The sequence below is a fragment of the Dromiciops gliroides genome, chromosome 2 (genome assembly GCF_019393635.1).
Source record: "Dromiciops gliroides isolate mDroGli1 chromosome 2, mDroGli1.pri, whole genome shotgun sequence".
Taxonomy (NCBI): domain Eukaryota; kingdom Metazoa; phylum Chordata; class Mammalia; order Microbiotheria; family Microbiotheriidae; genus Dromiciops; species Dromiciops gliroides.
In genome coordinates, this window is record NC_057862.1 from 179,776,671 (window position 1) to 179,802,431 (window position 25,761).

Sequence of the window (25,761 nt, forward strand, 5' to 3'; positions counted from 1 at the left end):
GACATTCCCTAAAGCCTCTTCGACCTGAGGAAGAGACAGATCTTATTCCTGTAGAAACTACAGCATAGACCTGGAGAGGGGAAGGCCCCAAGGACCATGATAGTCTCAGGTTAGTGCAGGCTATAGTAGAAAGGCCACTGGCTCTTGAATCAGAGGAGCTGGATTCATATTCTGCTTCTAACACTTAACACCTGTGTGAGCCTAGGCAAAATATTTAACCTCCCTGTGCCTCTGTTTCCTCATCTGTAAAATGAGGAGGTTGGAGGAAATCATTCCTAAAGTCCCTTCCAGTTCTAAGTTCATGATCTGAAGATCCCAAAGTAAAGTCAGAAAGGAAAGTAAAAAGCATTGGAGATATGTGAAACATAAGGAGAGAGGGATACTTTGTCATGTCTGGAGGAGGGAATGTGGGGAAAGGAGGACACCAAGGGACAAGACTGGGAGGATTTGGGGAAATGAGTGTGTTTAAAAAAAAAAAAGAACAAATTCCTACCCCTCTTCTCTCTAACTCTATTTCCCTTTCTTATCTCACAGGAAAAATGAAGTCAGTCCTGCTGCAGACCTTTCCTGTAGTGCTGCTGCTGCTGCTGGGGCTAGGCCTGGGGCTGGGCCTGGGGCTTTGGCTGGCTTCCACAAAGCTAGAGGACAGCCCAGAGCTGCTGAACCAGCTCTGGGACATTGACTCATGGCAGGAGGCAGAGACCACAGATGACATAGGAGGCACCAAAGCTACAGAACTACAGGAGCCTGGCAAGAATGACATGCTATCAGATGAGGTGAAAATGTCATTTGCAGAGGCAGGTGAAAAGGAAGTTATAGGCCATGGGACACTAGTAACTGAGGAGCTGTTTCAAAAGGAGGCTATATTCTACTCCAGGCAGCTCAAAAACAGTAGGGACTGCAATGTTATGATGGCCCAGAAGTTATCAGGGCCAAAGGGCACCTGTAAGGAGAAGCATACCTTCATCCATGAGCGCTATGACAAAATCAAAGCCATCTGTGCCACCCCAAGCATTCCTTGTAAGGAAAAGGGGAATAACTGTCACCAGAGCAGAGAACCTTTGCAATTGACTGTCTGTCAACTGATCCATAACAAGGTCTCCTCTCAACAGTGTAAATACCAAAGCATTCCAATGACCATGAACATAATCATTGCCTGTGATGGGATGGAACCCCGGACTTTTAAAGAACATGCCTAATAATATAGGCATCTCTTCTTCTCATTTCTCCTGTTGGGCCTCATCCTAAGGACTTAGAAAAATTGACCTCCAGGTCCTAAGGAGAATATGCAGATTATCTAGTCCACCTCTCTTACTTCAAATGAAATCATATTTGTGAAAAGTGCTTAGTGCAGTGCCTGGCACATAGTATGTACTGTATAAATACTTATTCCTTCCCCCTCTGCCCACCCCTTCCCTCTCACTTCCTAAATGAATAAACAGAAGTCAAGAAATTTCAAGAGAATTGTCCAACATTTTCTTCCTTCTCTTCCCGCCCCCTCCACATACACTTTCAATGATTTTCTGGAAAGGCCCTGGGAAGAGGTACTGACTACCTGGGTTCTCATCCCTCACTGCTTTTATCACCCCTTCAGCAATCACCCTAGTGAGGATCATCTGTTAAGTGGGGTTTACCTAGAGGGCTTTGACCCCTTGAGAAGATGGGGGCAAGAGAAGCAAAGCCATTAAATTTCCTTTTTTTCTCTTGGCATGGGAGGTAATGAAAAGGCAGGTCAATGTTGGGATTCTGCCCCTGACCAACCTTCTCCCCCACATCGAAAGGCAGGTATAAATGGGGTAGTCTCTGAATTTCTATTTCAGGAGAAACTTGGGTTTGGTTGAGATAAACTGAGTTTCTACTTTTGTTGCAATTAAAGTGCTTATAGTATGTGATAACTATAGATGGACAGTAATTTCACATAGGGAAACAAAATCAACTCCATTTTAACTAATCCATAATTAATGATTCTCTCTCATATTAAGGGAATAATCAAATAATATAAAAAGAAGCTAAAAATCTGACTCAAACAAGAATGTAGACATTTAGGGGAGGGTTCCAGTACCTACTTGTACTGTTTATAGCTGGCAATGCGTGTGAAAGCTCTATAGAAGTAATCTTGGAGGGGGGGGAATCGGAATGTGAAGGAAGGTGGCATAGGAGCGCCAGATATCAAACTTTATTACAAAACAGTAATCATCAAAACAATCTAGTACTGACTAAGAAATAGAGTAGAGAATCAGTGGAATAGGTTAGGTATAATACACAGCAGTAAATGACCATAGCAATCTGGTGTGTGACAAATCCAAAGATCCAAGATTTGGGGACAAGAACTCACTATTTGACAAAAATTGCTGGAAAAATTAGAAAGTGGTTTGGCAGAAACTAGGTATAGACCAACATCTCATACAGTATACTGAGATAAGGTAAAAATGAATATACGATTTAGACATAAAAGGTGATATCATAAGCAAATTAGGGAAGAAGGGAATATTTTACCTGTCAGATTTATGGATAAGGGAAGAATTTGTGACCAAACAAGAAATAGAGAAGATTATGAATGTAAAATGTACACTTTTGATTGCATCAGACTAAAAAGGTTTTGGACAAACAAAACCAATGTTGCCAAGATTAGGAAGGAAAGCAAGAAATAGAGGTGGGGTGGGCAAGGATTTTTTACAGCAAGTTTCCCTCATAAAGATCTCATTTCTCAAATAGAAAGGGAATTGAGTCAAATTTGTAAGAATGTGAGTCATTCCCCAATTGAGAAATGGTCAAAGGATATGAACAGGCAGTTTTCAGAAAAAGAAATCAAAGCTATCTATAGACATACAAAAAATACTCTAAATCACTATTGATTAGAGAAATGAGAATTAAAGCAACTCTGAGACACTACCTCATACCTATCAGATTTGCTTAAATGACAGAAAAATAAAATGTTAAATGTTGGCAGGGATGTGGAAAAATAGAGACACCAATGCATTGTTGGTGGAATTGTGAACTGATCCAACCATTCTAGAGAGCAATTTAGAACTATGCTCAAAGGGCTATAAAACTGTGCATACCCTTTGACCCAGCAATACCACTACTAGGTCTATACCCCCAAAGAGATCAAAGAAAAAAAGAAAATGTACACAAATATTTATAGAAGCTCTTTTTGTGGTGGCAAAGAATTGGAAATTGAAAGGAAGCCCATCACTTGGGGAATGTCTGAACAAATTGTGGTATATGATTGCAATGGAATACCATTGTGCTATAAGAAATGACAGTCAGGATGTTTTCAGAAAAACCTGGAAAGACTTACACAAACTGATGCCAAGTGAAATGAACAAAGCCAGGAGAACATTATACAAAACAATAGCAATATTGTATGATGATCAACTGTGAATGATTAGCTAGTCTCAGCAATACAATGATCCAAGACAATTCTGAAGGCCTTGTGATGAAAAATGCTATCCACCAGAGAAGGAACTGATGGAGTCTGAATGTAGATTGAAACATACAGTTTTTTACCTTCCTTATTATTCTTGGCCTTTTTTTGGTCTGTGCTTTCTTTTGCAACATGGCTAATGTGGGAATGTTTTACATGGCTGCAAGTGTATAATCTATATCAAATTGCTTGTTTTCTCAAAGAGAGTAGAGGGAAAGGAGGGGAGGAGAGAATTTGGAACTCAAAATTTTAAAAAGCAAAAGTTTAAAATGTTTGTTGACATGTAATCGAGAAAATATGTGTAAATATATATTTTTTAAAACTTTTTTAAAACAATTATCCTTACCAAAGAACAGGTTCCTTCTAGGACTTTCTCTCTATCCCTCTCACCATTATCCACTAAAGAAATGACCATTTGATAAGATAGTAACACTTGGTTTGCCAGGGTTCATAACCTGAGCTCCACGAACTTTTAAAAATATACATATTAAAATATATTTCAATATAATTGGTTTCCTTTGTAATCCCCTGCATTTTATTTTAGGTATTTAAAAACATTATTCTGAGAAGTGGTCCGCAGGCTTCACTAGATTGCCCATGTACTCCATGACACACACAAAAAAAGGTTAAAAACCCTTGGTTTGGTGCATCTTAGCACTCTTATTTGGATGTTTTGTTTCTATATGCATATGTCCTATTCCCCTACCAAACTGTGGTCCTTCCTATAAAGACAGGAACCATGATATCCAAAGTTTATACGTGGCTGGTCGTGAAATGACAGCAAGCAGGGCCTGGAATCAGGAAGACCTGAATTCAAATCTGGCCTCAAACAATTATTAGCTATGTGACCCTGAGCAAGTAATTTACCCTCTGTTTACCTCAGTTTTCTCATTTCTAAATGGAATTAATAATAGCACCTAGCTCAAAGAGTTGCTGTGAGGATCAAATGAGAAAATATTTGTAAAAGAGTTTAACAAGATTCCTGAAACTAAAAAAATAAATAAATAAAAAGTTAGCAACTAAAGAAATGTTTATTTCTTTCCCCCTTGTTAACACATCTCCTGGTACACAGTAAGTATTTAACAAATTTTTAACTGAAGGATAATAATTGGACCTTGAAGAAAAATTTCCTATTCAGAGACATAAAACCCAAAGTCTTCCAAGTAGAGGTGAGGATTGAAGAGTTGGTTAATTGGCCTAGGTATAGGGAAACTTAAATACCAAGAGAAAGCTTTACTATAACCACAGGCAGGACTACAGAAGGTCTTGATATGCAAATCAGTCTTAAAAGCCCTAAGCTATTTTTCATAAAAATGAATTCTAGTAAAGGGTGCTCCAAAGTAAATACAAAACACACTTTGGGTCACTTGACAAATGTGCCCCACCACCACCCTGATTGCCTCAAACATCCAGGGCCATCTCCAGTCCTGATGTATATCTTGTCACTGGACCCAGATGACTCTGGAGGAGAGAGTAAGGTGGTTGACCTTGCATAGCCCTGCCTCACTTAAATCCAATTCTCTGAAAATTATGACCTCACTCCTGATGTCATGGTCCTCTTCCAGAACACAAACAATAGTTCCCCACCTCTCTTTCAATGAATTCCTGTATTTCTTGTAGCTGTAAGTTCCCTCCATGGGACAACTCCTCCAACTAGGTATTTGCACCTGCGAGTACTTTGGGATGCCAAAGGGTATCTTACTATTTTCTCCCTCCCAGAATTCCAGCAGCAACCCTTAGAAGGGAGGGTTTCGGGGCAGCTAGGTGGCACAGTGGATGGAGCACCGGCCCTGGAATCAGGAGTACCTGAGTTCAAATCCGGCCTCAGACACTTAACACTTACTAGCTGTGTGACCCTGGGCAAGTCACTTAACCCCAATTGCCTCACTAAAAATAAATAAATAAAAATTAAAAAAAAAAAAAAGAAGGGAGGGTTTCTAGTACCACACCAGGTTGTTGTGTTTGTTCTTCATTCTTTTTTGGTTTTTTGTTTTGGTTTTTTTTTTGTTTTTTGATGGGGCAATGAGAGTTAAGTGACTTGCCCAAGGTCACACAACTAGTTAAGTGTCAAGTGTCTGAGGTCACATTTGAATCCAAGGCCGGTGCTCTATCCACTGCACCACCTAGCTGCCCCCTGTCTTTCATTCTTTTTTTTTTTTTTTTTGCACGGGGCAATGGGGGTTAAGTGACTTGCCTAGGGTCACACAGCTAGTAAGTGTTAAGTGTCTGAGGTCAGATTTGAATTCAGGTCCTCCTGAATCCAGGGCCAGTGCTTTATCCACTGCGCCACCTAGCTGCCCCCTCCTGTCTTTCATTCTTGAAGAGGACTTGCAGTGAAAATAAATAGCTTTTAGAAAAGCTATTTACTAAAAAAAAGGTATAGCAAAAGTTGGTACAAAACATTTCACTAAAAGCCTGAGGTTCGATCTCCCACCCAGGGCAGTGGCCTGGTGTCTTAAGGGCACTTAAGGGTATTGAGGCCTATACAAGGAGAACAAATATGGCAAATATGGCAAGAATTCCTCCAGACTCCCGTACGGGAAGTACTCCCCCAACCCCACCCCATTCCACCCTCAGTTTTGTATGAGAGGCATTAGTGTCTGGAGTCATTCCATTGTGCTGACTCCTCAAAAAGCGAAACATCTTTGTTGGACAGGTTGGTCCACTATGCATCTGAACCAATCTGTTGGGCTATGCTTCTCTTCTGACTACTGGACTGGACTACTCTTCTTCTAGGTAGGCCTCATGAGCTTTTTTACTGCCAGGTGGCTAATCAGCCATTATGACTCCTGTCACTAATGTAAATCTGGACATCCCAGACTCACAAAGTCACTTCAACGGCCTTCACCTAGGATTATTCATTCACCTGGGATTAGGAAAGAACAAACATCAGTGACTGTGGAGGCCATGGGCTCACAGTCATTATGGCAGGGTGGGAGGAGAGATGAGGCAGTCCTCCAATGGCAGCAGTGGAGGAGAGGAGGGGAGGAAGGGAATGCAAAGCAGTGCTTGCCTCCTGAATGAAAGATCTTAGAAAGGGAGAAAGGGTGGGTCAGCAATAAAAGGTGAGTCATCTCTTTTGTATAACCACTCAGTTCTGATGTAACACCCCTTGGATGGTCATTTCTTCTCACTCCATGCATGGACAACTAGAAGACTTTTGTCTTTCTACAGGATTAACTCCTAGTCATCATAGATGGAAAACAGATTTTCCTGAGATTCCACATTCACCTAGACTGAAAACCAGGATGGAAACATATGGGCATGCTTCAAAGACAGCCTCCTTCTCCTTTTTGATCAGTCCCCTTCCCCCCTTTACATAAGAAATTATAGATTATTGGGGCAGCTGGATGGTGCAGTGGTTAAAGCGCTGGCCCTGGATTCAGGAGTACCTGAGTTCAAATCCAGCCTCAGACACTTGACACTTACTAGCTGTGTGACCCTGGGCAAGTCACTTAACCCCCATTGCCCTGCAAAAAAATAAAACTAAAAATAAAGTTTATAAAAAAAAGAAATTATAGATTATTTAGATTTCTATGAATATAGAAACAAGTGCTTGGATGAAAGAATAGGGAGTAGGTGAAGAAAACCAAGGCAAAGAAATGGAGAAACAAAATGCTTGGATAAAAGAACGGTTGGGGGGGGGGGCGGGGAACAAGGGAAAGAATATAAATCTTTGTAAATTGTCATTCTGTTTCAGTTTGTGCTAAGGCACTGTTTGGCTGATAGCAATGTTAATTCAACAACTACTTGGAAATCCCTGACGTTTGATTCTTCCTCCCTCTTATTTTCATCTCTACATGGAAGACCTGAACCTCAGAAAGGAAAAATACAGAGGGTTTAGGGATCAACTGCTGAAGTGTCTGTATGGAAATATGGGGTCAGGGGAGAGAAGGCAGAGTGTAAACCAAATAGTATTTGAGCTGAAGCAAGCCTATAGGTGTCCTGGCTCTGAGGATACCTCCCTGTTCAGAGAAAAGGAGAGGGGCATGTTGAGGGGACTGGTATGGGCATTGAGGCATAATAAAGAAAAGCACCTAGTGACATGGGATGTCAGGGCATTCGTGTTCAAACCCTGTCTTTGCTATTTAATACCTGTGTGACCTTAAGAAATAACCCATCTAAACCTTTGTTTTCTCATCTATTAAACTAAAAGACTTAATGATTGGGTCACTTCCAGCTCCAATTCCTAAGATTTAAAATCCTATGACTCATCAGAACTTGCTTCTGAGATTCCCATCTCCCATAGTCCCCTTTATTCTCTAAGAGACCAAAAGAAGTAAAAATGTAATAAAATAAATTTAATGGAGGTGGAGCCAAGACAGCAGAATAGAGGCAACAACCCAATCAAAGCTCTCCCAACAGTCCCCTCCAAACAACTTTAAAATAATGCATCAAATCAAATTATGGAATGGCGTAGCCAACAAAAAGTCAGAGAGACATTTTTTTCCAGCTCAAGGCAATTTAGGAGGTCAGAAGGTCTGTAACATTGGGGTTAGGGCTGGCCCAGAACCCACACTGGGATAACACCAGCAGGGGGTCTTGGAGGCAGAAGCTTCAAGAGCTCTCAGTCCAAAGATGGTAAGGGTATTGGACAAGTGGTCAGAAAGAGATTATAAGAAATACTTGTGCTGACACTGGATACAGTTCACAGAGGTTTTAGGCAAAAAGCCTTCTTTATTCCACTGGAGAAGGAAAACTAAACATGCATACCAGGGTCTGCTCTGATACCTAGGAGACCCTTTTTAGCAAGGCCAAGCCTTGATACACATAGCAGTGCCTAGAAACACACACACACACACACACACACACACAGAGAGAGTGAATTGTAGCCATGGCAATGAGGGGGTAACAGCAATAATGAAGCAAGTTTGATTCATGGCAAGGCTTCATGACCAGAACATGATTCAGGGGGCAGCTAGGTGGCATGGTAGATACAGTACCAGCCCAGGATTCAGGAGGGCCTGAGTTCTAATCTGCCCTCAGACACTTGACACTTACTAATTGTGTGACCCTGGGCAAGTCACTTAACCCTCATTGCCCCAGGGAGGGGGGGGGCAGGGAAGAGCATGGTTTGGACAAGCAGGTGCTCATCTGAGCCCAACCTACCTTGGGTTGGTATGAAACAATTCTGGGATTTGCTGTGGCAGAGTTCTTCCAGAGGTGAGTAGAAAGGATTGTTGTTATGACAAGCTGAGCCATAGCTCAGGGTATCTACTAATAGTAAAAAGAGAAGAATAAAAAAAGTGAGATGGTCTTAGCATGGGGATCCTGACAACAAATAAATTGCCTATACACAGTTCTGGGTCACAGTTCCAAAGTGGAGAAAAGTGCTAGTTCAAAGGGAGCAAGGTACATACCTTCCTAATTAAGGACCAGGAGAGCAATGACTAGAACTCTCCCCAGATCATACAACCCTAGGAACACCAAAAATTTACAAAGCCCTCAAAACTTGCTCTAAACCTGAAGCTTGAGACAGTGCATCTTCTCCCAGGTGAGCAGAGACCAACTTTAACATAAAATTCAAAGTCAAAAAATAGGCTGGAAAAATGAGAAAACAAGGACAAAAAAAGACCTTGACCATAAAAAGCTACTTTGGTGACAGCTACTTTGTGGTCAAGACACAAAGTCAGGAGAAAAGAACATAAAAACAGCTACAATAACTCATCATTTGACAAAAATTTCTGAGAAAACTGGAAACCAGTTTGGTAGAAACTAGGCATAGACTGACATCACACACCAAATACCGAAATGAGGTCCAAATGGGTAAGTGATTTATACAGAAAGGATGATATTATAAGTAAAATAGGGGAACATGGAAAAATTTACCTGTCAATTCTATATATAAGGGGAAAGTTTACGACCAAATAAGAAATAAAGATCACAGAAAATAAAATAGGTAAGTTTGATTCCAAACTTTACCCAAACAAAATCAATTAAGTCAAAATTAGAAGGAAAGCAGGAAACTGGGGGGAGGGGTGATTTTATAGCAAGTTTCTTTCTCAAATATATAGAGAACTGAGTCAAATTTATAAGAATAGGAGTCATTCCCCAACTGATAAATGGTCAAAGGATATGAACAGGCAATTTTCAGTAGAAGAAATCAAGGCTATCAATTGTCATATATTGCTCTAAATCACTGTTGATTTGAGAAATGCAAATTATAACAACCCTAAGATATCAGCTCATAACTATCAGATTGGCTAACATGACAGAAAAAGAAAATGACAAATGTTGGAAGGGATGTGGGGGGAGAAAAGAACACTAATGCATTGTTGATGGAGTTGTGAACCAATCCAACCATTCTGGAGAATACTTTGGAACTTTTCTAACCAAAGGACTATAAAATTGTGCATACTCTGAGAAAATAATTATTAATAATGGATTTCTTTGGGGGGGGACCCAGAGATCAGTTTCTCGGTCCTTCTTCCCCCCACCACTCCAGAAAGTTCAGATCTCCTCTGGAACAAACCCAAGGGAATGAAAGAAATGGAGACAGACTCTTGTCTAGCTCAGTGAAGGACTTATGGGATCAAACCACACGTAGGTAATGGACTTCGCCTTAAGCAACTTGATCAAGGGTCTTTTGCATACTCTTCCCTGATGTCATCTGTAGGGTTCATTTTGATGTAGACCACCTTTAAATCATGTCAACAAATGGAATTGAATGATGCTAACCAATTAGTTTTGATCAGTGTATAATGACCCACCTCTATCTAAAGAGGATAAAAACCCTGGGAAGAGGCCAGAGCTCTCTTGTATGAGAAAATAATAAGGTTTTTGGACTCCCCTCACTTGAGGGCCTAACTGCCTGACCTTTTAAGACTGGCCCAGAGTCAGCCAAGTAGGATCTGGGACAGTGAATAGGGATTAAAACCACACCCACCTGAAAGCCTTGTTCCCACCAGAGGATCTGTTCTCTGGGCTCTGACATCAGCATGACTACACCCTCAAATTCAGTGAACCAATAGATTTGAATGATGCTAGCCAATTAGCTTTAAGCAGTGTGTAAAGGTCGCCTCTTGTCCTTCCCTTAGAGAGCTTACACTCCCTGATGGCTCTCTTGGCCTGGGAACGCAGAAGGGGAGCCACAGGGCCCAGTTTTCTCTCTCTCCTCTCTCCTAGCTAGGCTTTCTTATCTTTCAAAGCCATGTGTACTCTCTTTACTAATATTTAATATGCTTTAATAAATGCTTAATGCCAAAAACTGGTGCAGTAGCTTTTAATTTCTAAGTAACAAATATATGATAAACCCCAGCTACATTCCCTAAACTTGGGACAATTATAGGGTGACCACATTTAATTTTATTTGCCACAGTTGGCTCCTCTTTTAGGCCATTGTAGGTCTTGTAGGTCTTCTGAACTCTCTTGCATGTCCTTCAGACCATGTGCTATCCCTCTGGGAGACAGCTTGGGTATTCTGGGGCTTTTCTCCTGCTTGAACTAACTGCCTTGCTGAAGCTCTCTCCCTGCTTTCTCTATCATGGGACCTGATATTATGAGAAGTTAGGGGGGCAGCTAGGTGGTGCAGTGGATAAAGCACCGGCCCTGGATTCAGGAGTACCTGAGTTCAAATCCAGCCTCAGACACTTGACACTTACTAGCTGTGTGACCCTGGGCAAGTCACTTAACCCCAATTGCCACACCAAAAAAAAAAAAGTTTGGGGGGTAGAGCCAAGATGGCAGAGGAAAGACTGTAACTTTCAGAGCTCCCAACACAAACCATCCACATACCTTCAAAAAAATGTCATAAGACAATTCTTGGAGCAGCAGAACCCACAAAAAACACAATACCTTTGACCCAGCAATACTACTACTAGGTCTGTATCCCAAAGAGAACAAAGAAAAAGGAAAATTTCCTATACGTACACAAATATTTTTAGCAGCTCTTTTTGTGGTGTCAAAGAATTAGAAACTGAAGCAATGTCCATCATTTGGGGAGTGGATAACAAGTTGTGATATATAATTATAATGGAATACTACTGTGCTATAAGAAATGATGAGCAGGATTGTTTCAGAAAAACCTGGGAAGACTTATATGAACTGATGCAAAGAGAAGTGAGCTGTACCATGAGAATATTAACCAGGAGAATTTTGTACACAGTAACAGCAATATTGTAGGATAATCAACTGTGAAAGAATTAGCTACTCTGATCAACACAATGATCCAAATGATTTTTCATGATGAAAAATGCTATCCACCTCCAAAGAGAGAACTGATGAACTCAGTGCAAATTAAAGCAGAAATTACTTTCCTTTCCTTTTTTCTTGCCTTTTTTTTTTGCAACATGGTCAAATTGAAAGTATGTTTTGCATGACTTCACATGTGTAATTGATATAATATTGCTTGCCTTCTCAGTGAGTTGGGGAGGGGATGAAAGGATGAAGAGAATTTGGAACTCAGATTATTTTTAAATGAATGCTAAAAATAAATAAACAATAACTTTTTAAAATAAATTTTACAATCATGCCATCTCTGCCTTAACATGAAAAAAATAGTAATAATGATGTTAGCTATCATTTATATAGTATTTATTGTGCACCAGGTACTTCACTAAGCATTTTACAAATATTATCTCATTTGATCCACAGAACAAACCTGAGAGGTAGGTATTATTATTATTCCCGTTTTACAAATGAAATTAAATCATGGGTTAAATGACTTGCCCAGGGTCACCTAGCTTGTAAAAGTCTGAGGCCACATTTTAATTCAGGTCGTCCTGAGTCCAGGCCCAGCATCCACTGCACCAGACAGCTACTGGGCCAAATAGCATCCAAAACAAACCCCTATGGCACTCTACCAGAGATATCCTTCTAGATGAAGAGTTCATAGTCTTTTTTTGTGTCATGGACTCTTTTGGCAGACTGGTGAAGCCTTTGAACCCCTTCTCAGAATAATATGTTTAAATAATTGAAGGAAGTGCTAAATTTCAATTAGGGGAAATTGTTTCCCCATTTAAGTTCACAGAGCTTCTTCTCCCCTGGGAAAGCTAAGACTCCAGGTTAAGAACCCCTACTCTAGATTAATATCAGTCAACTAATTGACAGTCTTTGGGTCTAATTGGTCCACCTGTTTCCAGTCTACCTAATTGCATTATCCTTAGGCCTTCTGGAATTCTTCATCAAATCCCTTGCTGAAATTCAGGTAATCTGTGTTTTTGACATTTCCCTTACATACCACTTTAGCCACTTTATTTTTCTTAAGTGGGATTAGTTCTGTACAACTTGTTCTCTTAAAAAAAAAAAGATTAATACACTGTTTTGACATAACACATGCTTTCCAGCAAACACCCAATCAACCCCACCCTACAAAGAACATTTACTAAAAACATCTGACTGCAGAGGCTACTTTCTGTTTTTAGTTTGTCAACTATTTACAGAAAGGATCACTTTTTAAAATTTGAAACTATGATACTAGCATTGATTTATTTTTAACCCACATTTCATTTCCTGTCAGTGTTGCTTATATTTATACTATTGTAGTCATTGATTGTTTTTCTTTGGGTTCTGTTGTCTTTAGTTAACATCACTGCATATGAGTGTTCCCATATTACTTCAAACTAGTTATATTTGGCATTCCTAATGACACAATAAAATTCTATTACATTTATATTAATGCACTTTCTTTAGCCTTTCCCCAATCATTTAACAAAATTTTTTCCAGCTTTTTGCTATCACAAATAATTCCACTATGAATGCTTAGTACAGATGACTTTTTCTTATTGTCAATAACCTCCTAAGGGTGCTCCCATAGTGGAATGTCTGGACCAAAAGATTTAAACAATTTGGTAACTTTTTTACATAATTCTCTAGACTATCAGGTCAATTTTCCCTGACAAGCTCTTGGAAGCTGCTGTCTAAACTCTTATTTTGGTCGTGGTTTTCAGGTAGTCCAATAACTTTCAAATGATCTCTCCTGGATCTATTTTCCAGGTCAACTGTTTTTCCAAGGAGATATTTCATATTGCCCTCTATTCATATTCATTTGTATTTGATTTACTTTGTCTTGGTTTCTCATAAAGTTACTAGCTTCCATTTGTTCAATCCTAATTCTTAGGCAATTATTTTCTTCTGAGAGCTTTTGTATCTCCTTTTCCATTTGTCTTTTCAAGCTCTTGACTTTTTTCTCATGACTCTCCTGCATTGCTCTCATTTCTCTTTCCATTCTTTCCTCTACCTCTCTAAATCTTCCTTCTATCTCTCCTACTTTGTCTTCAAAGTCCCTTTTAAGAACTTCCATGGCCTGAGACCAATTCATATTTTTCTTGGAAGCTTTGGATGTAGGGGTCCTCAGGTTGTTATTCTCTTCTGAGGGTGCACCTCAATCTTCCTTGTTGCTAAAGAAACTTTCTATTGTTCTCAACTTTCTTTGCTTGCTCATTTTGCCATTTTTACTTGACTTTTAACTCCCTCTTACAGTGGGGCCCTACTTCCAAGCTACCTTGTCCCAAAGTTCAGAGGGTCCCAGGTATTTTGGTTTGAGGGAGGGCAGGTTTTTTTCTTGCCTGGCCTGTATTCTGGTCCCAAGATAACCTCAAGCCAACTTGCTAATTGTCTCACCAAAAAAAAGAAAAACAAACAAACAAAACAACTTCTAGAATCAATTTGCACTTTTTTTAAAAGCTAAGTATAAAACACAATCTCAAAAGCATGAAAATAAACCCATATTGTAAATTTCAAAATGTAGATGTAATAGCATAGAAATCTTATGTAACCTCTGAAATAACATTATTTCTCTGAGTGAATTTAGAACACTTTTGATTCCGATACCTAAAATCCCCAATACCCATATTAATACCTTGCTGCTTACTTCTACATTTCTATAAAATATGTCTTCTTGAAATATGATTATTGTCATTTTTATTCAGCTTAAGTTTGTCTTCTTCAAGTCTTCTATATTGTCTGTCAGTCCTTTCATAATACAAATGCTGCTCTCGACCAGTCAACTTGAAGAACCTCCCATTTCGGGGAAGAGGACAGGAAGTAAGAAGCAGGGGCTGGCAGACTGGAGCTGGCTTTCTTTTGGTTCAAGACATTGGCTTGGTGGCAGGACTTCACATAGGCTGATAGGAAAGCTAGGATTTCCATGCTATAAGGAATCTGTTCTCAATCTTTCTCTCTCTCCACTATCTTATTATATATCTTTTAATAAACCCTTAAAAGCCTAAACTCTTGCTGAATTTATCAGTGATTTTAGCCAGTTTTCCCCCAAAACTGAGGGAACAGATTAGAACCCACATTTAGATTTTTAAACAACACAGCAGCTAGGTGGCACAGTGGACAATGTACCAGCCCTGGATTCAGGGGGACTGAGTTCAAATCCAGCTGCAGACACTTGATGCTTACTAATTGTGTGACCCTGCAAATGCCTCACCAAAAAAATAAATAAATAAATAAATAAAAGAAATTGGAAACTATCTGATTTTTTTAAATTAACCTGAAAAATAGGTAAAAGCTAGAGAATTTAAGAATCATTACACTCCTTGAAAACTATGATAATACAAAATTACTAATATAGAAATGTTTTACATAACTGCACATGTATAACCTATATCTGATTGTTTACCACTCACCTCAGGAAGGAGTGAGGGAAGGGAAGGAAGAAGGAAGAGAGGGATGGAATTTGGAACTCAAAACTTTAAATATAAATATTTATAAATTTTTTAAAAAAGAAAACCATGATAAAAAAAGAAGCCTGGACTACATTTCAAGAAATCACAAGTGGGGCAGCTAGGTGGTACAGTGGATAAAGCATCAGTCCTGGATTCAGGAAGACCTGAGTTCAAATCTGGCCTCAGACACTTGACACTTACCAGCTGTGTGACCCTGGGCAAGTCGCCTAACCTAAAAACAAAAATCATAAGTAAAAACTGACCACATTTATTTGAACCAGTGTGTAAAGTGAAATGAGAAAGAAACCACCAATTCCCCATTGAAAGAAACCCCAAAATTAAAAGTCTCAGGAATGCTATAGCCAAAAATCCAGAGCTTTCACATCAAAAAGAAGATACAATAAACATTCAGAAAAGAGCCATTCAAGAACCAAGGGACCACAGTGAGGATTACCCCAGCTGCACAGCTTTTAATGTAATCAAGAGGAGACCTTGAAACACAATATTCTCAAAAGACAAAAGATAAAGGCTTACGACCTGCAAAACTGAGTATAATCCTCCTGGAGTAGTGGGAATGGGGTTAGAATGGATCATTAATGGAACAGAGGACTTTAAAGCATTTCTGATGAAAAGATCAGAGCTGAGGAACTTTAAAATGCAAACATGAGACTCAAGAGAAATTTTAAATGGTATATTTTGTATAAGTAATTAGAGGATCTATGTTAAGCTAAGGTGATGACATTTTTAAAATTGTATTTATTTTATTCTGAACTTAAGATATCAATTGAACATTTCCATTACATAGTGGAATTATAGTGATTATACATGAAATGGCAAATTTTTTATGTGCAACTTGCTATTTCTTTTAAATATATAATACTTATCATGTAACTTTTTTCCCTTTTTCTTTCATTCTCTCCCTGCCCTCTGTGCCCCGCCCCCCCCCCCCCCCGCCACATGGCTACCTTTAGACACAAATATATATATATGAAATCATTGTACACATATTTCTATTTATCCATTCTTTCTTTGGTTGGAGATAGAATCTTCCATATGTCCTTTGTAATTAATTTGAGTAAAACAATGTTCTCTTGGGTCTGCTCAATTCGCTCTTGATTATTTCATGCAATTCTGTCTATGTTTTTCTAAGATCATTGAGCTTACCACTTCTTGTAACACAGCAGCATTCTATCACAAATCATATACTACAATTGGTTCATTCATTCCCCAATTGACAGGCATCCCTGAAATTTCTAGTTCTTTGCCACCACAAAAAAAAAAGTACTGCTATAAATATTTTCCTTTTCCCCTAATCATCTTGGGAAACAGATCCAGTAGTGGGATTGCTAGGTCAAAGGCTATAGACAATTTAATAATTCTTTGGGCATAATTACAAATTCCTCTCCAAAATGGATGAAGCAGTTCACAATTCCACCAACAGTAAATTAGTGTCCCAATTTTTCCACATTCCCTGCAAAATTTGACATTCTAACACAGTGAGGAAGTGTCCCCTCAGAACCTTACTTTCTTTGAAAGAAATTGATAAGAAAAACAAAGATCCTCATTATGGATTGGTTCTGTTCTAAGGATGTTAAGAGGAAAAAGAGAAGGAAGGGTAAAAGGAAGAATACACAAAGGTAGGGAAAAAGATAAAGGGAAATTCTGCTACTTCTCCTAATTGGGTTGTATGAGAAGAGTATACAAACATGAAAAGTGGAGTAGAGGAAATGGTTCCAAGTCTTCTGCCTCCAAGAGCACCAACATGAGAGTCAAGCAGGGCCTTTGGGCATTCCCAAAACCCTATTATTTTCTCACATTTCCCTCTCTGCTACATTAAGAAACAGGATTTCCTTAAATGAAGCAATAATACTTTACAAAGGGCTCTCAACCACAGGACTCATGATGATTAACAATATAAAAGGGAAATGAAAAGCGAGAAGAGAATTTGAGCAACTCATTGACAAAAAAAACTAAAGGGGGCAGTCCCCTTTAGGAGGTGGATATTACAATAGTATATGCAATAAGATAAGGAAAACAGGAAAATGTCCATTTAAGTCTTTCAAAGTCTTATCTTAAATGATTCTTGAGATGTCATCTGGTTGTGGCTCTGGATTCTGGGCATGGTTTCAGGTGTGATTGTAGAAAAGTCTCTCAGGTGTTTCAGATACTGATGATCAGCTAAGAAGTCTCCTCAGCTGGAAAATTTCCTACAAAATTGATCTTAACACAACTTTAAATAGCTTTGCCAATAACCAAATCAAACAATGATAATTCTCAAAAACATATGCCTAAGGAAATTCAGAATCTGTTAGAGATTTTACAATTATTGCCCAGTTGTTACACATGAAACACATAATAAAAACAAAAATTGAAACATTTCCTAAAACTTAATATTACTATATACCCTCCTCTGGAGAATAAATTGCAAAGATGTAAAATAAAAATTGTCAGATTAATTTCAGTTATAATAACTTCTAACAAAAGTGGATGTCTCCTTAAGTTATTTGCAAAAGAGTCCATAAGTTATACTGGTATACCATTCTTTAATACAGGGATAAGACAATTGTGATATAAATTAAGAAAAGAATTTATATCTTGATTTCATCACTTTTTGCCATCATGTGCCTAATTACCCTCATGTCATTATGAGAAAGTAAAGAATCTAATATAATTGGTAACAGATGTCAAGGCCAAATTCAACATTGTGTTTATCATGCCATCTGAGATAATTATAGGGTTACCATAAAAGAACAGAGAAGTAAGAGAAATGAGCATTACCAAACTTCATGGCTCTGCAGATAGCCAGTGAAGTATGCTGAGGGGAAACTGAGTCAGGCTTACTCAGATCCATGGAATTAAGACATCCATGGCATCAGGCATATAGGAAGGGAGATCAAAGCCAGGTAGAGAATGAGATGGCTGGGATGAAAACATCTAGCCACCTATATTACATAGCCAGGACTTCCAGTGCTATGTAGGGGGAAATGAAACCAAGAGAATCCAACCTCAGTTCTTGCCAATGGTCATTCTCTTGGCCTTTGCCAAGGCAGTGCATTACCTGTACTTCATGGGTGTCTCCCCTCCTGTGACAGTTCAATGCCTACTCTTGTATGTATTCCTTTCATGGATGGCTAGCATCTTGGCTGCTCAGGATCTGATAACTCAAAATAAAGGCAATTAATATCTCAAATGGTAAATTCCTATAATCCAAGGTTCATATGGATTTAACAACTGAGGATAATGATGACAGCAAAAAATGTGAATTAATTGACAAATATAATTATAATCACATAGATTAGTAGATAACAAATGTAAATGACTGACAACATTATTCATTATTACATAATTTCCATGAATGTATTATTTGTCAAGTATTGGTACTGGTTTTACATGGGAGCAATGGATCCAAGATTCCTTCTCTCCTATTTTGATGGCAGTTGGAGTTGTCAGCAATATCTGGAAAGGACCTTCCCAAGCTGGCTGGGTCCCACTAGTATACTGAAAATTTTTGATATATACGCTGTCTCCTGGGTTCAAATCATGAAAGGAGAAGTCCAAGGGATCAGCCTGCACTGCTGTACCTGCCTCATAGAGTTCACGTAGCCTGGCTTGTAACTCCTGTATATAGGAAGCAACAGAGGTATCCCCCCCTAGTAATAATATATATACTAGGGGAAAAGGTTTTGCTTGGATGGGGCAGGGAGTAGCCAAAAAGCATCTCAAAAGGTGATATATGTAGTTCTCCTCTTGGCCTGCTGTGCAGATAGAACAGTGCCAAGGGTAGAACATCAGGCCACTTTAGATGAGTTTCAGTGCACAATTTGCCAATCATGCTCTTAAGCTCTTTATTCATATGTTTCACCTGGCCTGAGCTTTGTGGGTGGTAGGGGGTATGGAACCATGGAGTTACTCCCAGGAAAGAGTAGATTTGGGACAGAACAGAATCAGTGAAATGTGTGCCTTTGTCAGAATCAATGCGGACTGGTGGACCAAAGCTAGGGACAATCTCTTTAAGGAGAATTTTGGCAACAAATGCATCAGTGGCCCAGGGGCTTGGGAAAGCTTCCACCCATTGAGTAAGTTGATCAACAATAACAAGACAAAACTTAGAATGTCCTGCCTTAGACATTGTAATAAAATCAATTTGTAGATGTTCAAAAGGTGTATATGCTAAAGGATGTCCTCCATAAGCCTTAGCATGGAAGGCATGTTGATTATAAGTCTGATGGGGGGGGGGGGGCGGCGCGGAGCCAAGATGGCGGAGGAAAGACATTAAGCTCACAGGGCTCCTGATACAATAACCCCAAAAAGAGCAATAAAAGAAACCTTGGGGCAGAAAAACACACAAAAATACAGACTGAGAGTTTTCTCCAGCTATAGATAGATTTCAGAGGGCCGTGCTGGGCCATGAATAAAGCCTAACCCCACAATCGGGCCAACACACCAGACACCCGGAGGAATTTGCCCCAGTGCCTCTGAATTGGCTGCAGCACTGGCATCTTCTGGAACCAAGCACGTGGTCGGACTGAACGGCGGGCCTGGGGGGGGGGGGGTAAGTGAATGGGTCCCAGTGGATTGGGGGGAAGGATTCGACTGTCCCACCCCAGCAGGCAACCAGGAAGAAATCCTGAGCGGCAGGAGACCCAGGTGGGGGAGGGGAGCAGGGGAGCAGGGGAGTAGTCTCATCGGAAGCTGAGAACCACACCACTGAAAGCTTTGCTGGTTGGTTTCTTAGTAAATAGGCCTGAAGTTATCTCCAGACCTGAGAACAGGCCAGGTGAGATTAAAGCCTGCCCCCCCTCAACCCAAAACACCTGGGACCCTCTGAAGCTGAGAACAGGAGTAGAGCCAAGAAGCAGCCCCACCCCCACCCCCCCACCCCGCAGTGGAGAGTTTAAAATCAAATGAAAGTGAGGCCAGGCAGACTGAGAAGAAGCCCAACCATCCCCCAGGCTATGCTGTAGCTTGAACAGTGTGTACTGGAAGCAGCGCCACACTTAAAGAAGGAGTTAAAAGCCAAGAAATAGTAAGCCAGGATGAGCAGGCAGAGAAAGCAGAAGACCATCAAAAACTTCTTTGGGGATAAGGTAGACCACAATACAACCTCAGAAGAAGATAATAACAGGGTCAAAGCTCCAACATCCAAAGCTTCCAAGAAAAATATGAACTGGTCTCAGGCCATGGAAGCTCTCAAAAGGGACTTTGAAGAGAAAGTAGGAGAGATAGAAAGAAGATGTAGAGAAAAGGAGGAAAGAATGGAAAGGGAAATGAGAGCGATGAAGGAGAGTCATGAGAAAAAAGTCAACAGTTTGAAAAGCCAAATGGAAAAGGAGATTAAAAAACTGTCTGATGAAAATAACTGCCTAAGAATTAGGATTGAACAAATGGAAGCTAGTGACTTTATGAGAAACCAAGACACAGTAAAGCAAATCCAATTGAATGAAAAAATAGAGGGCAGTGTGAAATATCTCCTTGGAAAAACAGCTGACCTAGAAAATAAATCTAGGAGAGATAATTTGAAAATCATTAGACTACCTGAAAACCATGACCAAAACAAAAGCTTAGACACCATCCTCCAAGAGATTGTGAGGGAAAATTGCCCTGATATTCTAGAAGCAGAAGCTAAAATATAAATTGAAAGAATCCACCGATCACCTCCTGAAAGAGATCCCAAAAGGATAACCTCCAGGAATATTATAGCCAAATTCCAGAACTCCCAGGTCAAGGAGAAAATACTGCAAGCAGCTAGAAAAAAGGAATTCAAATACTGTGGAGCTCCAATAAGGATAAAGCAAGATCTAGCAGCTTCTACATTAAAGGACTGAAGGGCATGGAATATGATATTCCAGAGGGCAAAGGAACTGGGACTTCAGCCAAAAATCACGTACCCAGCAAAATTGAGTATAATTTTTCAGAGGCAAAAATGGGATTTCAATGAGAAAGAGGTCTTTCAAGCATTTGTGATGAAAAGACCTGAACTGAATAGAAAATTTGACTTTCAAATACAAAATCCTGGAGAAGCATAAAAAGGTAAACAGGAAAAAGACTTCATGATGGATATTAAAAGATCAAACTGTTTACATTTCTACATGGGAAGATAATACTTTGAAATCATAAGAACTATCTCAGTAAGAAATTCAGGGGCAGCTGGGTGGGGCAGTGGATGGAGCGCAGGCCCTGGACTCAGGAGAACCTGAGTTCGGGTGTGACCTCAGACACTTGACAATTGATAGCTGTGTGACCCTGGGCAGGTCGCTTGGCCCCGGTTGCCTCACCAAAAAACAAAACAAAACAAAAAAATTCTTCACAAGAAATTCACAGAAGACAGGGCCGAACTGAATATGAAGGGATGATATCTGTAAAGCATTTATGTTTTGTTCTTTGTGGGGAAGACGGGGAGGGGTGTCTTATGTTTGGGGCTGGATTTGAGCTTGGGGGGGCCTCCTGGGTCCAGGGCTGGTGCTTTGTCCACTGTGCCACCTAGCTAATCCATGACAGCATCATTAAAATAGGGTTGAGGTGTAGGAGGAATAAACTGGGGGAGGGAGAAGGGGAGAGATGGTCTGGGGAGAGGTTTTTCACATGAAGGAAACAAGAAGAAAGCTTATGGAGGAGAGGAGAATAAGGGGAAGGAGTTGGGGAGTGAGTGAACCTTAATATCATCAGAATTGGCCCAAAGAAGGACTAACATACATACTCAAATAGGTATAGTAATATACTTTTGCCCTGGAGGGAGGGAGAAAAGGGAGGGGGCGGAGAAGGGAAGGAGGAAAGGGCAGATTGGGGGAGAGAGCAGTAAAAAGCAAAACACTTTCAAGGAAGATGAAGATGTTCTGCATTACTGCACCAGTATGACATATTGAATTGCTTGATCTCATAGGGAGAGTTAAGGAGGGAGGGAGGAAGAAAAATTTAGAACACAGAATTAGCTCAGGGACCTTGATCTCATTGGAGTGGGCTCATGGAGGGAATAGCTTTCATACCCAATTGGGAGGAGCAATCTATTTGACCCTGCAGGAAAATAGGAGAGGAAGAGGACAAGGAAGGAAGGGTGAAAAAAAAGGGAGTGCAGAGCGAGGGAGAGGATAGTCAGAAGTAAGGCACCTCTGAGGAGGAATAGGTAAAAAGAAGATAGAGTAAATATCATGGGAAGGGAATGGGATGGAGGGAAATAGTTATGATTGACTATAATGGCAAAATGTATGGTACCTACTTTGCTGGGCTTTTGTGAAGAAGATTCTCTGTCAAGCTTAAGGTTGATATAGAGGTTGTGATGAACAGAATGCTATGGGGAAAACCTGGAGAGACCTACATGAGCTGAAGCCGACTGAAATGTACTGTATACAAAATAACAGCAATAGTAGGGGATGATCTGCTGGGAAGCATGTGGTTATTTTCAGCAAGGCAATGATTCAATGTAACCCTGAGGGACTTATGAAGATTGCAGCCCATCTGCAGAGAAAGAACTGATAGTATCTGAAAACAGATGGAAACACATGTTAAAATTTTTTTTTCATTTCCTCTTTGACAATTCCTTAATCTGAAGTTCTGGGGTTTTTGACTGTTTCCTCTCACAACTAGCTAATATGGGAATGTTTCCATGACTACTCATGTATAACTTATTTTGAATTGATTGAGTTCTTGTGGGTAGGGGATGGAAATGGAGGGGGGAAGAGAAGTTAGAACACAAAGTTTTTTAAAAATTGATGTTAAAATTTTGTTTTTATATATATTTTGGAAAATAAAATTCTATTCAGATTTTTAAAAAATTAAAAGAAAAAGAAAAGAAAAAGAAAAAGAAATAAAAAATAAGTCTGACAGGCAGAGCAAGAGGCACACACTCGAGAGGCTACATTGGGGCAATCCAAGTCCTTTTTACTGAGTCCAAAATTCCTTGTGTGTCAAAGTGGCCATTCCTGTGAATAGATAGGCATACTTGGTGGTAGAAACTCTGGGGGAGAAGCAGCTTTCTCTCCGCAGTCACCCAGACTTCAAGTCCAGTGAACCAATGGATTTGGCTGATGCTAGCCAATTAGCTTGAAGCAGTGTTTAAGGAACGCTTCTCCTCTGGACCCATAAAAAAAGTTTCCACATGAAGTTACTCTCAGTTGGACTCTCTTGGAGGCACTCTTGGTGGCAGAAGACTTAGAGGAAGAAACAGGCCAGACTGAGCCCTATTTTTCCTCTAGGCTAGAAGGTCAGGCTGAGTTCTATTCTCTTCTCTAGGCTAGATAGGCCTTCTGAACTTTCAGAGACATGTGAACTCTCTTCACTAATATTTAATATACTTTAAGAAATGCATAATGCAGGGGCAGCTAGGTGGTGCAGTGGATAAAACACTGGTCCTGGATTCAGGAGGACCTGAGTTCAAATCTGACCTCAGACACTTGACACTTACTAGCTGTGTGACCCTGGGCAAGTCACTTAACTCCCATTGCCCCACAAACAAACAAACAAATCAATGCTTAATGCCCCAAAACTTGTGCTAAAGCTTCTAATTTATAAGTAACAACTATATTAAAAACTCAGCTAATTTTCCCCAAACTTGGGACAGAAATAAGGCTATATGTAGTCACATATAGTTTCACTCGCTACAAAATTAGCTTACAAATAAGATAGCAGGCCTTCTAAAATCACATAAGTTTTAAATGAACATCAATCATCAGAGATTACTTCTATATGATAAGCAGATTCTTAATTTCTCAGTAAGACCATTACTTGTTTAGGAATTTCATAATCCATAACAAGTTCTTTTCTCACACAGACGGTTTCAAGAAACTTGACAAGTTTACAAATTAAGGGGAGTCTACAAGGTCTCTTTTTCTATGTCTTTTCCTATACAGTAATTACCAACTTTCCCCTTATTTCCAAAATTCTTTCAGTACTTACTGAGTTTCATCACTCAATCACTCAATGGATGTAATTGGTAGGCTTTTTTCCCCAAGCTATTGAAACTCTGGGAGTCCTCAGGAGGACTGGAGCTTCCCCCTCCTGTTCCCTTAAATAAGTTCCTCTTTTGTTCTAGGGAGGAAATATGACAGTTAACACACATCAATTTAAAAGTTACCTTAAAATTGACCAGTACTTAACTTTAATTTGTAAGACTCAATAAAACTCAATTACTTTTTTTTAGTTGTTTTTCTAACTCGCACAGATCTTTTCTCATTTATGAGCCAAGAAAGGGTTAAGTAGCAGTTCTTCACCTTGAAACTCTTCACTGGCATAGCTCCTAAACCTGTCTCTAAATAACACGCAATTGCAGGCCATTGTTTTTTGGTTTTTGGGGGGGCTTGGGGTTTTGGTTTTTTTTGTGAGGCAATTGGGGTTAAGTGACTTGCTTAGGGTCACACAGCTAGTAAGTGTCAAGCATCTGAGGCCAGATTTGAACTCAAGTACTCCTGACTCCAGGGCCAGTGCTCTGTCCACTGGGCCACCTAGCTGCCCCTGGTTTTTTGTTTTTTGCAGGGCAACGGGGTTAAGTGACTTGCCCAGGGTTATACAGCTAGAAAGTGTCAAGTGTCTGAGGCCAAATTTGAATTCAGGTCCTCCTGAATCCAGGATCTGTGCTTTATCCACTATGCCACCTAGCTGCCCCACAGGCCATTGCTCTTTAAAGTGACAGTAAGCTTCTTTTTTTCCCCAAAGTTTCCTCAAAAATTTTTAAACCATTTACTCTCTAATTCTCTGTCCACACTGTTCATACTCTCAGCGCAAACAGAGTACAATTTTCACTCTACTTCCTTTTTATATACTATAAGAAAATTTAGAAACATAGTACCTTAAAACAATATTAGGAATTTTAAAAACTTGAAACAAAACCAATTAATTACCAATCAGGTGGTCTTAGTTTAGCTGCATATGCTTTTGCTCTATACTTTATAGAGAACAAATTGGGATTAAAATGTGCAGGGTTTTTTTCCTTCTACAGCAGCACTTGGAAGCAAAGGCATGTAAGGAATTTGGCTTAATACTGACAGGGAGTGGCATATTTTACAGGAGTTAAATAATTCTCAATTTGAATAGCACAAGGAGATGTTTAAGATTTTATATATAATAGTTATAATAACCAATATCTTACTAAAGCCATATATTTGTGTGTATGTATACATATTCCATATATGTTTGTGTATGTGTATGTATGTATGTATATATACATGTTTATATTTGTGTATGTTCATATATATACTGTGGTAAAAATTATTTGTGATAAAATTATTATTGCAGTTTGTAGCTGACTCATTTGGGAGGGGCCACACCTGGCCCACCCTGAAGTTACGTATGCTACTGAGGTCAGAAGGAGAACTCTCCATAGGCAGCTTTTGAAGGATCTCCCCTTTTGGGGGAGGAAGATAGAACGCTCCCTGAGGGGAGGCTGAGGGACTTCTGGAACACTAGCTCTCAAGTTTCTCCCCTTCCGGTGACATGAGCAACTGTAGACTTTCCAGCTGTTGGTGAGTTAATTACAGAAAACTATAAATTCCTTTGAATTAGCTTAATTGGAAATGATCTGGGGATTGTATAGGCTAAGTTTAGAGTTAAGAGTATTTATCTGTATTTCTTTTTCCTATTTCCTTACCTTTGATTTTTATTGGTTTCCCTTTTTTTGTTTAATTGATTCCCAAGTAATAAAATCTGATCCTTTTGTGAATTAAAGCTTAAAGGCTCCTTTCTTATTGGCCTGGAGGAAATCTCTAAAAAGGGCAGTTCAGAAGGGAGGGTGAA

The 25,761-nt window shown here is 39.6% G+C and overlaps 1 protein-coding gene across 1 annotated transcript; it reads left to right on the forward strand.

Annotated features, from left to right (window-relative positions):
- Positions 1–539: 539 nt before the first annotated feature.
- On the forward strand, positions 540–1,199 carry RNASE10 (ribonuclease A family member 10 (inactive)). The gene has a single exon (XM_043980516.1). It carries the CDS (start codon positions 540–542, stop codon positions 1,197–1,199), a length of 660 nt encoding a protein of 219 aa, XP_043836451.1.
- The last annotated feature ends 24,562 nt before the right edge of the window (positions 1,200–25,761 follow it).

What these genes read in the sequence shown, in the direction of transcription:
- RNASE10 (XM_043980516.1), top strand. Translation starts at nt 540, where the DNA reads ATGAAGTCAGTCCTGCTGCAGACCTTTCCTGTAGTGCTGCTGCTGCTG.